Raw genomic sequence first — 14,771 nt, 5'->3', positions numbered from 1 at the left:
ACGAAGAGAGGGAGCGAGTAAAGGAGGGGAAAACGGTGTCGTTCGAAGGAAAAACGAGAGGAACGAGAACGGAGAAGACAGAGAGAAACGTAGCGTCTATTTAGCATTCCCCCTACCGCGGCGACGGTATCTCGTTAGCTGACTTTTCGTTCCTTCTCCTTCTGCTCGTTCGTCGTGCTTGGAGCGCGGGTGTGAGAGACGAGAAGTTCCGAGGACTATGCGAGACAGAACGGAAAGCGGAAGAGAGAAGCGAGAAGAAGAGAAGAGGGGAGAGAGGACGTAGTTGGGAGCTAGGGATGCTGGGTAGGCGTGGAACATGGACCACCCTGTCCACGAGCGGTGGAGGGGAGGCCACGCCGCGATAGTCGCGGTGGTGGTGGCAGATCGGCGGCTAAAGGATGGGGAGGGAGGGTGGATAGGAGTATCCGTGGACAATAATTACTATTATACACGTCGGAGTTTTGCAAATGCTGTCCTCCGCGCCGGGTAAGAACGAGGAAACGGGGGAAGAGGGCTGAGTGGGTGGCTGGTGAGCATGTTTGCCCGTTATTTCGCTCAGCTTCGCCTAGGAGTTAAACGGGATAAGGGTTTGTCTCACGAGAGGGGGATGTGGAGCGATTCTTAAACGGGATCGTTATGCGAGTTTTTCGCATACTCTCTTTCCCTTTTTGCATCGTGTTGCCTTTCTACTTTCCTCTCTCTCTCTCTCTCTTTCTCTTTTATACTTCTGGATTTCCTTGTTCTCCACGTATCTCGTCTTCTTTCCCCTTACCCCCACCTTTGTCAGTCTCGAGGCCCGTTTCACCCCTGGAAACGTTATCCATCTTTCTTTCTCTTTTCCGCGAGCGTCCGCGATCTCGAAACGTTCGCGTTGCGTTCGTCGTGACTGCGAATATCGTCGGCGAGCGTGTGCGCGGAGACGTGGATCACACGTCGCGTATCCGTTCGAACCAATTCGACCCTTTCCCGGCGAGGGTGGGGGGAGCGGTTCCACTCCCCCTGGTCTCTATACACCGCGACGCTTTTACGGAAGGGGCGCGAGCGAAGAAATCGCAACGCTCTGTATCCTTTCCTTTTGTTTCCTCGCGTCAATTTTTGAAGGATACGATGCTCCGTTTGTTTCGCCGCGATAAGTCGGCACTGAAAAGGGAAGTATACGAAGGAAAGAATTCCTATTGTTGGTTGTATCGAGGAATAGCGTTTGCTGAAAGGTTATGCTCGAATATGAATCGACTGTTTAGAATAAAACCATTTTTATTTGGTTTCGAGATTAAACACGCAGTTCTCTTCCTACGTCCTTCTCGTGTCTCGATCTCGAACAGTAGTTCGATCGAATTAGTTTACCTCGATTCACCGTATAATAATTCGATTAATCGGCGGTAGTCTATTTTATTCTGTTACCATACGATATCATAGTTTGATAAAATGGCATTCTAATATTTACTTCTTGGTGAATCTGTAAGAGTACGATATCGTATCAGTTTGTAATTTCGTCGCAAGTTCGGGAACATCGTCCGATTTTCAGCGAGATTGTCGTGGGAGAATATAGGAGCACGAAGTGGACTATTCGCGAGGGAAATACACGCTTTTATAACTCGTTTCTTCTCGGCGCCAGCTACAGCAAATCCTCCCCCCTTCCTTGGAGACGTTTCTGAATTTTAGACGCCTTAAACACTGTGATTCGAGTACGATCCCCAAGAGTTGTTGCGCCATAAAAGATAAAGAAGGACGGGCGTAGACTCGATTCGACCAACCAGCTACATATTGTAGCTTACTAGGTATAAGAAAGAATGGGGGCGTGCGTCGAAAAAAAAAATCATTTTCTTAACGCATAAAATCAAATTGGAATTATTAAGAATCGAGCGTTTAAACGAAATCGCGGATAGCTGTCTAATGTTCGGCTACGTATATTCAAAGAAGTCGAGATCCAAAGATTTACAAATGTATTCCTGATCGCGATCGATGATCGAAGGATAAGGGGCGGATAAAAGTCATTCGTTCCGAAGTATACGAGAAGAATGAAGAATCGTGACAACAGAGATTAATTGCGTCGAAGCGGTGCAAGATACGTTTAATCGTAGCTTGCAGGTGTCGTTATAACATTATCCGAATTTATATTCGTTTTTATCGAGCTAACGTTCCTAACGATCGAATAACGTGAAATAACGTTTGAAGATGTCTTTCCTTCAAGCTGAGCTTTCTTCGATCGTCGTGTGTAAGGTCAATGTATCTTGCCCCCACCGGAACCTTCCATTCTATCGACTGCAGCGTATATAATAAGTTACACATCTTTTCCCAAGTGCAAGTTCCTCGCGAACGTGTTCGATATATATAATAAGCGTAACACTCCATTCTCTGATATAACTTTTCCGATCGAACGCAGATACCGACGTTGTTACAACTCGGTTTCACGGTAGCGTGTATTATGCACAGTTTGGCCGCAAGCTTTTTAGAATGGTTTAACGGGTTTAGGAATCGAGCGAAGATGGTAAATTTATTTTTTACATCGCTTGAAAAGCTGTCGAAAGAGCGTGAAAATACTTTCCTTCTGAAACGATAATGTTGCTCTTAGAGGTACGTACTTTGATTATTCGAAACGAGAAACTCGACGATCAGATCTACTCGATATTTCAACTGGCAATAATTAACGAACGTATCGATGATTATTAATTCTCCTTGTATTTCTCATTCTGATTTTTCTCTGGCAAACGCCTAACAGATTACATACGATCCCACTATCGTGATATCAGGAAACTGTGGTATATTCTAATCAAAGAACGAATAACGGTAGATGTTAACTGCAACTTTCACGCAGGAACATTACCGGAAAGTATAAATAGCGAAGGATTATTACTTTTGTACTGTCGGACACGATACGAGCAAAGATGACTGCGGAATGCGTTTTCTCGCTGTAACGTTTCGGGATTAGAAAATTCTTCCTCGATATGTATCACCGGATGGTGTAATTTTTATCTGTCACGACACACTCGTACTACGCTTATAAATAAACGGGTTACATATATTCAAGTTCTCTGGATTTCGAACGTATTCGTTCAAATTGATCTCGATTTTACTTACTTTATGTATAACTTTCAAAATTGCATTTACGGTGGCTAAAGATATAGCTCCGCCCAGTTGTCTGAAACACCCTGTATATCTATATAGTGTACGTGGAATCGAAGAAGACACTGGTTCGTTAGGCGAATCCTCATGGTACGAGAGATGGTGCGGGGGCCACGGCTAGTTTTTATCTTAGACGTTAACGGCCATTCCGATTGGCTGGTTGGCCAGCCCCATATCGTTCGATTTATGTGGACGCGCTACTCTACGAACGACACCCGTGCATATGTAATTCGTAGGGTTGCTCGCGGACCATTGCTACGCGGTCTACGATTCTTCCTCTGCCCCTGGTCCCGTGGAAATACATACCGGTTTATACCGATACTATATACGGGGAAGATGCGTTCGTCACGCCTGTACCGCCGATACCAATACGCTGTCACAAAGGGATGCTTCTTGCTTTCCTCTTTAACTTCCATCGCGTCAAGCTGTTTATTTTCGTATCGGATAGGATAGATGATTGGAGCGGCATTCGATACGTTCGATGGCGCGTTGGTAGACCGAGTATTACGAGCTGCGATCGGGAACGGGGTGGTTGCCCGTTTGCAAGCAAATCGAAAACGAGAAATAATTTCCTATTTAACGTTAGAACCAGCAAACTGCGTCGAATCGACGGGATTCGTTTATTTACGATTGTTTATCGTAACGGTATCTGATTCGACGAATATCGCTATCGTTGAATTCGAACGCATCGAAGTACGTAGAAATATCGAAATATCCCATTGCGATTGAAATAATAAGACGAAAATATGAAATTGATCGCAGAGATACTCGCGAGTCAAAGCGAGCAGGCAAATCGAAAGCGAGAAATAATTTTCCGTCGAACAGATTCTGTGAAAATAGCGAGTCCCGGAGTTCGCCGATTTCGCGCTAACAATTCGAAAAATATCAAGCTTGTTCGAGTGTTAAATTCAAACTTACGTGCACGTGTTTCGAGGGTATTAAAACGAGAATATCGTAACGCCCGATTGAAGTTAAAGTATTCGATCGAATGTGGAATTGATGGTAAAACCACGCGATGATATGTGCCTGTAAAAAAACTGTAAGATCGATATAAATGAATGAATCATAAGAGAAAGTATAAAATATCATACGGTTCGGTTTCGTCAAACGGTTACGTATTATTATCCGTATATGTGCCTATGTCGCGTGCGCGACGAGGGTGAATTTTAAAATTCTCTGCCCCAATCGTGATTCGAACGATTCCTTTTTTTTTCTACTCCGATATTTTCTAGGGAGACGTAGTTAATATAAAAATAATAAGGCTCGTTATATACCCTATCTGCCTATTAATAATACGAACCACCGTTATTTTCTTTCTTTGTAAATATCCAACTGCAATTCTTGGAATACTAACAGGTTTTAAACTTACACGTTTGTTCTTCTTTGAGAGAAAAAGCGATGTACATTTCGTAAATTACATCATACTGACTTTTTATTATCTTCTTCCTTTTTATACTTTCTAATCGATATTTTTTTTTTTCATCGTCATCGAAACGATCGATGCCGTAAGAGACAAGCGAGACGCTTTCTTTTGTTACTTCGATGGCGTTGTAATTTCCTCGCTATTCCTCTTTCTATCGACGAAAAGGCAAACCACGTATAATAACGCGTCTCCGAATAAAGCAAACTTTTCTTAATTCTCAGCGTGGAGTCTTTCGATCTTGGAGCGCGCGCGAGTTTCGTCGTTCAACCCCTCGGACATCCTGACAAACCCTCCCTCTTTCTTCGCTCGTCTCGTTTCTTTTCTCGGTCAGCATCCTGCGATTGGTCCACGGAGACGACGTTGGCTCGTTGGTCAGTAATTATCATTAGCGCGTTTGCGCGGCGCTCGGCTCTCCTTCCGATTGGCAACCCTCTCCGTAATTAATGGAGGGGCGCAGGCGCGAATTCTCGCGTCTAATGGAAAAGCGTCTCGTGGGCGTCGACCCCTCGAAAACCTCTGGATTTCTGGCTTTCTCTCTGTTCCCAGTGCTGTGGCCACTAATTATAAACGAGGGGCGGCGCTCGTTTCACGCATACCACCCTCCTCGTGGCCACGCGCCCTCCGCCACGAGTTTGCGCCCTGCTAATTGCTCATTAACCCTTTACCTCGCCAGAGACTCGACAAATGTGGGCGTTCCTAGGTGATTTCTCTCAGGTCGAGACGGTTTTCTAAGAGGGAGACGTAACACTTTGTCGACTGAGAGTTTTATCTGTTCCACGTCCTATCTACAGGGTGGTTGGTAACTGGCGGTACAAGCGGAAAAGGGGTGATTCTAGGCGAAAAGTGAAGTCGAAAATATAGAATAAAAATTTTTTTTTTTAATTTTTCCATCGAGACAACGATCTACGGTGAGATCCGTTATAACGAGACGCGATAAAGCGCACGCGTACCGAGCGAAAGTTCAAAGTCGATTTTCCCGAAAACAAAGCCTCGAACGAAAAATTTGTATTCTATATTTCCGACTTGTTTTTTCGCGTAGAATCACCCCCTTTCCGCTTGTACCACCAGTTACCAACCACCCTGTAGATAGGACGTGGAACAGATAAAACTCTCAGTCGACAAAGTGTCACGTGTTCCTCTTAGAAAACCGTCTCGACTTGTACCACCAGTTACCAACCACCCTGTATATTTTCTTATCCAAAGACGTTCTAACAGGCGTACCAGTAGTAGGTACCGTTGAGGTTGATAGAGGAACGAGTGGATGAATTTGTAATAGAAAAATATACCGAAATAAGCAAAGGTACAAGTATAAGTTGAGGTATAGCGTACGCTGATCCAGATCCTCGCTCTTACAGTGTTACGATACAACGGAAGAAGCTATGATAGGGAGCGTTAGGGACGTTCGTATATTAGGTCGTCCGAAAAGTTTCTTTCGTTTTCTAAGGAAATAATGGATGCACGACATTTTCCGTCTTATATTATTTTATCGAATTACGTATGATCCATTTTGTTCTGTCAAAATAAAAATCGCAAGATTAGGTTTCATGTTTGTATAAAGATGCGTTGTTGTAAAAGACGTGTCTGTAAAAGGAAGACACTTTTCGGACAACCTAATATTTATAGCAAAGGACATTACCAAAAAGCTAACCTTGTGGCTGTGGCTGAGGGCTACGAGAAACAGCAATAAAAATTTGGTTACGGCTCCTTTCTTTCTAGACCTTGTAATCCAAAACAAAATTTACATTCAAGGACACGATATTATGGACCTTTCCTTGTTTCTTTTGTTTCGCTAAATTCTATTCTCTTCGTAACAGCGGTCTTCGGATGACGGATATACAGAAGAAAAAGACGTAGAGTTTTTCTTGAAGCAATTACTTCGACAGGTATTATACTTTTCTGATCAAACTCGAGATATTTGAACGCGTTTTTATTTCAGAAAAGTGCGTATTCTAACACGCGTTGCTTATTGTTACGAAAGCTGAGAAATCAGAGAAGACTCGCGCGAGATAACGAACGCAGCAAAAAGAACGCGAATCGTCCGATCAAGTTGAATTTAGAAGAGCGCGATTAGATAAACTGCAGGCTGAAAAAATGATTGGACTACCAATTTACGAGGTACAAGTATTTATGTAAAAATTCTAATCCTAAATGAACTCGAAGGGGAGTTTAATAACGAAACAGAAATATAAAGTGGTTAACGAAAAAACGGATAAAATTGCACCTATAATCGACACGTGGTTGTCTCGTTAGCCTTCCGTATCCGACGATTTTTATAAAATCGACGCGACTTGATACTGCGAGGCCGACAAGCACTTACGAAATTATATCGATGTTTGGACGGCGACGAACAAAAACGAGGTGGGACGTAATGACGTGTTTTCAAGTGATAAACATCGCGAACACGTAATTCCCTGGCAACGTGTGTTTCCCAATCGTTTCCGGAAAATTACTGATTTCATTGCCGCGTCGTTGTAATTACGAAAATGCTCGGTCTGGTTCCCTCGAATTATCGGCTCACGTGCTTCTGTTCGCTCATTAAAATCGTATTTACTTTATAACGCCATAAGTTTACGTGACTTTGCCATTTGCATTGTATACGACAAATGGAAATGAACGGTTTTACTAACGACGACGTTTAAAAATTAACGTGTCTTCGATCGTTAGAGCACCAAGGGATATCTACAACGTCTTAACCCTTAGAGTGCTATGGACGTATATATGCGTTTGTCAATTTTTTCGAACACCTACGGCGGAACTGATACTATTTCGTTTGTGTGAGATAAATATAAATGCATTCCTTATATATATAATGCATATATTTTATATCAAAAATCTATCGCTTCGAAACAAAAATTTCGTGAATTTCGTTTAGCGTTGATACGAGACATTTTACGAAGATATTTCCAACGTAGAAGCATGTTAGGAGGAGGAAAGAGAAAGTCCGAGGAGGATTTACCATTTCGTTTAATCGATAGGCATTTTCCATCAAAATGCCCTAATCGTGCCGGCGCAACGCAATTACCAAGAAGAAGATGTGTTGTTTGTGTGAAAAATAAGAGAAGGAGCGACACGCGATACGAATGCGGAAAATGCGATGTCGGATTATTAACTCGTGTTGTATTTACTAAATTTAACTTTCTAGTTTATCGCTTTCTAGTTTATTATCCAAATTCTAGTTTATTGTAAATTTCAATGTTTATGATAAACAATTAATACTAAAAAATAACGCTCTTGAATCGTTTAATCTCGTGCAAAAGAATTACTATGACTTATTACGATTTCCGCTTTGAATAGTCAATCGACAGAGTTCAGTCTAGCGAAAAAGTACTCGGTCCACAGCGATGGTCAGCGCCGTCCGTACGGACCGCATAGGCCGCGAGTATTCGGCAATCTAAGGGTTTAATTAGTAATTTCTCGACAACCGACTGACAACGAAAATGTAAAGAATTTCTGATTCTCGGATAGAAAATTTAGAAGCGGGGGAGACGAGCGTGACGCGCAAATTGCGGCACGTGTCGAACGAACGTCTTAAAAGTATGACCAAGCAAGGAGATATCGTATATACCCATGAGAAAATAAGGATCTGGTCACCCTTTGAAAGTCAGGTTTACAAGGACAGAGGGGAGGTCGAAAAGCGGACAGGGAGATAACAGGTGGCGCGCGGAACTAAACAGCCCCTTTCCTCGATCGTCCTCCTTCAGCAGGTACGTACTCACGACCATTCTAAAGTTCCGCACACTCCGGGACCTGACACAAAAACTGGCTGCTGTGTTCCGTCCGACTGCGGAATCTGTCGGGATCTCCTTGTCTCACTTTGTTACGATCGATCCGACGTTTTCCACCCTCTCCCTTTCGCGCAATTTCACGTTATCTTTCTCCTTACATCGTTAGTCGATCGATAGGTATTAGGCGATCTCGATTTAGTTTACGAGAGTCGGATATTTTATCTACGTAAATCTGCAGTTTATACGAAACGTAGAACTTCGCGTACGAGAAATATAGCGTTATCACGAACACCGAACAATTTATGAAACACGGGAACCATTTAGTAATTCGGAGAAATTCGGAGAAATTTCAGTACGTAGATACTTTATGCTACGTGGAAATTTTCTTCCAATTATGGAAATTCTCTTTCGTACCTTTCGACTCGTGCAACAGTCTCTTGTGACGTATCTATTATCCCGACGCGTATTCTAGTAACTTCGCTAAACGGATAACCCACTTTATACGCGTTTCTTGGTTTTCTCGTGTTCCTTTAGCATCGCGTTTATGCATCTTTCACGCGTTATTTCATCGGTTCGCCCTTGATACGTAAATCTGTCGTCTCTCTATAGAGATCGAGGGAATGAACGATGCAAACCACGAAAACTACCTCTGTGTCGAGAAAGGACGATTCGTTGATCGGAGCCACGCGGATGTTCGCAGACCCGAGCAATCGAATTTCTCTGAGATATCGTGTTCGTTAGTCGGAGAGAATAGATTTGGCTAGACGCGTATCCGCATCGGTAAGATCAAAAGGATCGAACCTTGTGAATATTCCTCCGTATTTATCCAAGGAATCGTTTAATCGCGAATTATTATCGTACAAACGATGGTAAACTGACAGTAGCGAGAGCCCTGGCGACTATAACAGACTACGAGAGAGCGAAACATTCAATTACGCGTTCCTTGATCACGACTCTCTCGCTTTTCTACCATTCGCAGAACGTATCAAAAGTGGCAGGATAAACAGGACGAAGGCACGAATCAACAGGCACGTCGATGGAACACCGGTATTAGAAGTGAAACGGTAATGGACCGGGCTATAATTATTCCGTGTTCCGCGGAGCAAACAGCCAGTAACGACCGAATTTGCATCTGGATACAATCGTGCAGCCATGGAAATAACAGAAACTCGCTGGTTCAAGGAGAACATTTCCGGCGAACAATTAGAAATAATGGCCGTTCCACGTCGATGTAGCAATCATTGTTAATTGACATCGAAGGAGCTGCGAAACGATTCGGCTCGACGTGGGTCTCCACCTGCTCCTGGATCCCTCGAAAATTGCGCGCAATTTCGTTCGATGGTCGAAATTCATTTTCAGGTACACCGAGTATCTGATCGTTTTTTTTTCACGGCATATGCGATTGTTTTTGCAGGAGTAGAATTAAAAAGCGTAGTAGGGTAGAGGTTGTTCGAGCTAAGATCGAACGTCTTGAAGTTCGATCTTGAATTTCGTACGAAATGATCGAACTTGTATATCGCCGGACGTCGTCTTTACCAGTCATCGACGAGATAACGAAAGAGTATATTTGTATATTTTTCATATATATATATATATCGTTAAAACGATTGTCTCCTCGTCTTAAAACTAGCGTCTTTTAATTCAAAACTCGTCGTAAATTTGTTGTACTTTTTTCGTTCCTTTGCAAACTTTCGAGTTACGATATTACGCTATCGAAGATATTGAGGCATCGTTTGTATTAATAATTCTACCTTTCACTTTCGTAAAACTTCGTCAATTTGGCTACGTTTGAAAGACTCGCGTCTGTAGCCCGAAACAAGTAGCTTCTGTTTTCAATTGCGTCGTATTAAAAGTCCTCTGTTTAATCACAGAGTGAGAAAAAAAAGTTAGAAGCTCGACGTGTCCCAAGGGAAAGATCAAGCTGGTCGAAAAATAAAACGAAAACGACGTGGAAGATTCGAGAAAGGCGAACATCGAGACCTTCGTCCTGCGAGCGAACGGATGCACGCTTCGACCAGACTTGATTTTCTTTCTCGTCTCTCCCTCTTCTTTCTCTTCTGTCTTTTCTCTCGGATGCTCTTCGATCCCCTCTAACCTCCTCTCTCCTTCGTCTTTTCTATCTTTCGTTCGCTCGAAATCGTTCGCTTCGCTGGCCGTTTCTCTCTTGGTAACCGATGGAGGACATCTCACCGCTAATTATGATTAATTTGTGAGACGAGCGAACGGGTCTCGAAGTCAGCGGCTACCAAGATGCAGGGGATCAGCCGTGGGGGGAATGTAATTAATATTCTCAGCGGGAGCGCGTTGTAACGTCACGTGAACGTCACCCAGGTGACTCCGTCGTTCTTCTCATCCTAGTTTGGAGGCTTCGGCTCTCCTCCTTCCATGCCAACGTTCTGCCGTGAATACGCATAATAAAAGCCCGGGGACGATGGCTGCTAATTGCTGTTTAAGCCGTGGCGAGTCATCGTAACTAGCGATGGGATCAAGTTCGACGCGTGTTTGCAAAAGTCCAAGTCGACCTTCGTACTCGAACTTCGTTTCGCGGACTTCGAATAGCACTCGCGCGAAACAATAATTCGTTCGTTATCGTTTATTATCGCCGATCGTTATCGAACGATCGTTCGAAATCATATAGGAGCGAGGTTTCAAACCGATTTTGACTTTTGGATAATGAAAAGAAGCGACAGGCTCTGAGATACGTATGCGTATCGCGCGTATACAATTTTCTTTCGACTTAGAAATTCGTTAACAGACTTTATGGACGAAATTACAAGGCAGCCCCGTTCGTTACGATACGATATCATTATCGTGCAATTTCGTTTTGTATGTGCGGTATTTCGACACGGATAATTCCGTGGCACCGAACAGCGACGGTACAGTGGTTTCTTTATGGAAACAAGGGGGATCCGGATCCGTCGATGATCGATCGAGTCAAAATAAACGCGCATCTAGTATTATGTGTCGAGTTAGGCTACTGTGTAGCGTGGATCGATCCGGTTTCTTTCCGAGAACGAGTTAGCGCATAGTTGGTCGTCCGAGAAAGAGTTTGCTTTGGAGAATAAAATCATCGGTGTCTTTGATTTAACGTCGATGATTTTCGACAGCTATTTTCGCTCGTAACAGCGACGTCGATTTCCGTAACGACGAACGGGAAAAGTCGCTAGATTCGAATAGCAGAATGTCGAAAGCGTAACGAATTACTAAAACGATATACAACTACAACGAAATGGTCGGGAGAAATTTTTAGTTAATTGAGAGATTGTTTTTCAAGATACGTGGAGCGTGCGTAAAAAGTAATAATCGGACATACCGATGAGATAATGTGGCTGGATTATGATATAAAAGTAGGTATTCACGTAACGATAGAACTTGAAAAATTGCGAAGAAAATAACGCGTGACAGGCTCTATTTTTAAAATAACAGCCTTAACTGCGAGATTATGGAAGTTAAGAGGTCGAGCATAACGAAAATTATCTGATAGCGTGGAATTACTATTTTGGATGGTATAAACGAAAGTTATCTTGATAGTCCACGGCACAGGGCCAACCGATAAGGCGATGCAATTTGGAACGCCGAATATTCTACCTATACGCTTAGTTACTTCCCTTGTTTCACGTCGCGAATAATACCCATCTTAAATTCAACTTGGTATTACGAATGTTTTTCACGAATATCGAGTATACCGTATTACGTAAAAATATTTGAAATATTCTGGCAATTTAATTCATAGTTTAATTCACAGTATTATGAATTGATAATTTCAACGTTCGCGGTGAAAACAATCCTGTCTACTATCGAATTTTTAATACGCGGGCAAAATGTATTTACCGATTTTATCGATTCGACGTCGAGTTAGCGAGAAAACGACGAAGAACTGTGCTTTCTCTACCGTTCCCATATAAAAAAAAAAACGACGAAAAAGCTCTTACTTCTTTAACGATACCACCGATAAAGATCTGAACTTGCGTAAACACTATTTACGCCAGTCTACTTACGGTGTCGTACAATCAAATTTCAAGATGTACCAAGTTGCCCCAAAAGATTCTTTCGTTTCGCAAGAAAATAACAGATATGGATATGTTCTATCGATAGAAAATGGATCATACGTAATTCGATAAAATAATATAAAACGAAAAATGTGCATCTACTATTTCCTTATAAAACGAAAGAAAGTTTTCGGACAACCTAATACTTTCCACAAACGTTAGATATATATGTTCGAGACACGATCAAAATCAACCTAACGAAAGAAAATCGCCAAAAATTTATCCCACGATGTACCCCTATCCAGGTATTCCCATAGCGCGTTAATTGCTCAATCCTGCCTACACGGTCTCGAAAATTCGTACGAGAGAGAAGAAAAGAAAAAAAAAAAGAAAGAAAAAAGAAAGCTGCGCATCATTCTAATTCATGAAGCGACCGGCGAGGCTGTCCCGCCTAGTAGCACGCGGATAACCGTGCTGGATTTTAATAAACGGTTCCCCGGTCAATCCCATATACACAGGCGGCACAGTGGATGCGGAGGTGTTTCGCCTGGTAGCTGCCAGGACGACGCGTAGCTCGGGGAGAGGTTAATCACCCGCGTTGGATTTTAATAAACGGTTCGGGGGGCAAACAAAGCTGGTCATCAATAACCATTCCCCTCTCCCTGTACCAGGTACCCCTTGCCACCTGTCTCTGTCTCTTTCTTTCTTCTTTCTAGCCCTTCGTTCCCTTCTCTCTCTCTATCCTGTCTAGCGGCCGAGAAGAGACCCAGCTCGAGAGCCGACCCAGCAACGGGGTACAACCGGCAGAGGAGCCTTTGCCACCAGGTTGTCGAGCCTCATCGGACAGCCAGATAGGCGGAGATCGTATCTGCGTGGTTATTAATTAACCGGCGAGAAGGGAAAGCCTCCTTTCATCACCTCGCAAACGATCTACCTTAGCAAGGCCGAGGCCGAGACCTTGCCCTAGCGAGATGCCAACAGATTCGCAAAGAGACCCTGTGGATTTTCGGCACTCGCCGAGTATTTGTTAGGGGGCTGTGCTTCCGGTTATGCGAGGAGAAATTGTTCGATGTCGTCGGAAGATCGGAGGGTTTTACGAGAGTCGTAGAGATTATCAAAGTTAGCGAGGCTTCTGGATGAAAGCTGTACTCTTGTCGAAGATACGAAAGACAAATTTCACGCGCTTCGCACGATCCGGCCAGAATCGTCGACGCTTTTTCTAGGTATATTCACAGACGTATCTCAGCGTTTTAATAATCGTGCGTTTAATTTCCTTCCGGGTCTAACGATCTCGATCTGGAGACTTTGAACAAATTCTTCCACATCTCGCGCGTATGTCTAAGCGGAACATAAAATTATGAAGATCGATGGTACGCGTAAATTTATGTCTTACGATCGGATGAGATAATATAGAATTTGGAACAGCGAGCAATTCGTTTTACTTATCGTTAGTTGCTAATATGCGATGCATGCAGTTTGTATAGGGATAAAATTTTTATCGGTAAAAAGATTCGGTTTTTACGATGTTAAACGTGCGGATGATCGAGTCCATTTAACGCGACGATCTTCCAATCTTTCGCGTCGTGGTTTACAGTACTCACCCGTTTATGGAAGTTCGGCTGATGAACCAGGACAGAGCGGATCTTGCCAGAGAATGCCAGGCTTGCAACGGTAAAGAATCCGATCTCTCGATGGATTTCATTAGGAAGATTTCGGCGGTTTTGTCGGGTTGATCGTGCTGGAGTCCTGTTCCAAGGGGGATCCATAAACGCAGCAAATCTTCCCGGATTTTCGTTCTGTCCACTTTGTACCACTGCAACAAGGCCAAGAATTGCACGCGTGCATACGTGTGTGTATGTGAAATATTTTTCAAACCTAATACAAATACCGATTCTTAAAAGTATCTGCTTTCTTTTCTCTATAGATTTCTCTATAGATACAATTTAAAAAAACGTACGGACACAAGAGTAAAACGACGATCTAAGAAACATACAAAGACTCTAAAACTAGGTATAAAAATTAAACTACCGATAAGCTATCCTGTGATCGTTTCGATCGACGTCGAAATCTACCGACAGGACTTTCCCGTGGTCGAACGTAGCGATAATTGCAATACGTTCGAGCAACGACGTACCGAATTATAATTCAAAGGCAGGCTCGTCGCTCCGAACGAAGCAAGGAACGATCCAAAGCCACGTTCGAGTATCGGGCAGGAATATTTTCAATTTCGCAGGCAATCACGACACGCATCACGTTCCGCGAGACCGCGGCCTCCGCAAAATTTCGCGGTGGGTTAATGCGTCGAAATAAGAGCCGCGGCCCCCTTGCGATTCATTAACATCCCGCAAGGTGTCCGGCAAAAAGTGTTTCTCGCTTCATTATCGGAGCCGCGTATCGCGACATTAACGATATTCCTCCGGTGCCGGCGAACGGTTTCGGTGCGGAACCGCAAAACAGTCGGAGAAGCAATTACGTTGACCGGTCCTCCGCTGGCAGCATCGGTGGCGGCGG

At 43.4% G+C, this 14,771-nt stretch overlaps 1 protein-coding gene across 4 annotated transcripts in view; it reads right to left on the bottom strand.

The window, feature by feature from the left end:
• Nucleotides 1-14,771, bottom strand: part of LOC100749341 (methyltransferase-like protein 9) — a 44,811-nt gene that overhangs the window by 13,448 nt on the left and 16,592 nt on the right. For all 4 annotated transcript variants that reach the window (XR_002947094.2, XM_024369118.2, XM_024369113.2 and 1 more), the window contains exon 2: nucleotides 13,862-14,073. Coding sequence is in view for 3 of the 4 variants with exons in the window: in XM_024369118.2 (XP_024224886.1) it covers nucleotides 13,862-14,073 (212 nt within the window). In the remaining variant the exon portion in view is untranslated. The remainder of the gene's footprint in view (nucleotides 1-13,861; nucleotides 14,074-14,771) is intronic.

The sequence above is a fragment of the Bombus impatiens genome, unplaced genomic scaffold, assembly GCF_000188095.3.
Source record: "Bombus impatiens unplaced genomic scaffold, BIMP_2.2 scf_0033, whole genome shotgun sequence".
In the NCBI taxonomy this organism is placed as follows: Eukaryota; Metazoa; Arthropoda; class Insecta; order Hymenoptera; family Apidae; genus Bombus; species Bombus impatiens.
The sequence above is the reverse complement of the archived record's forward strand: the minus strand, read 5'-3'. Positions and strand labels throughout refer to the sequence as shown.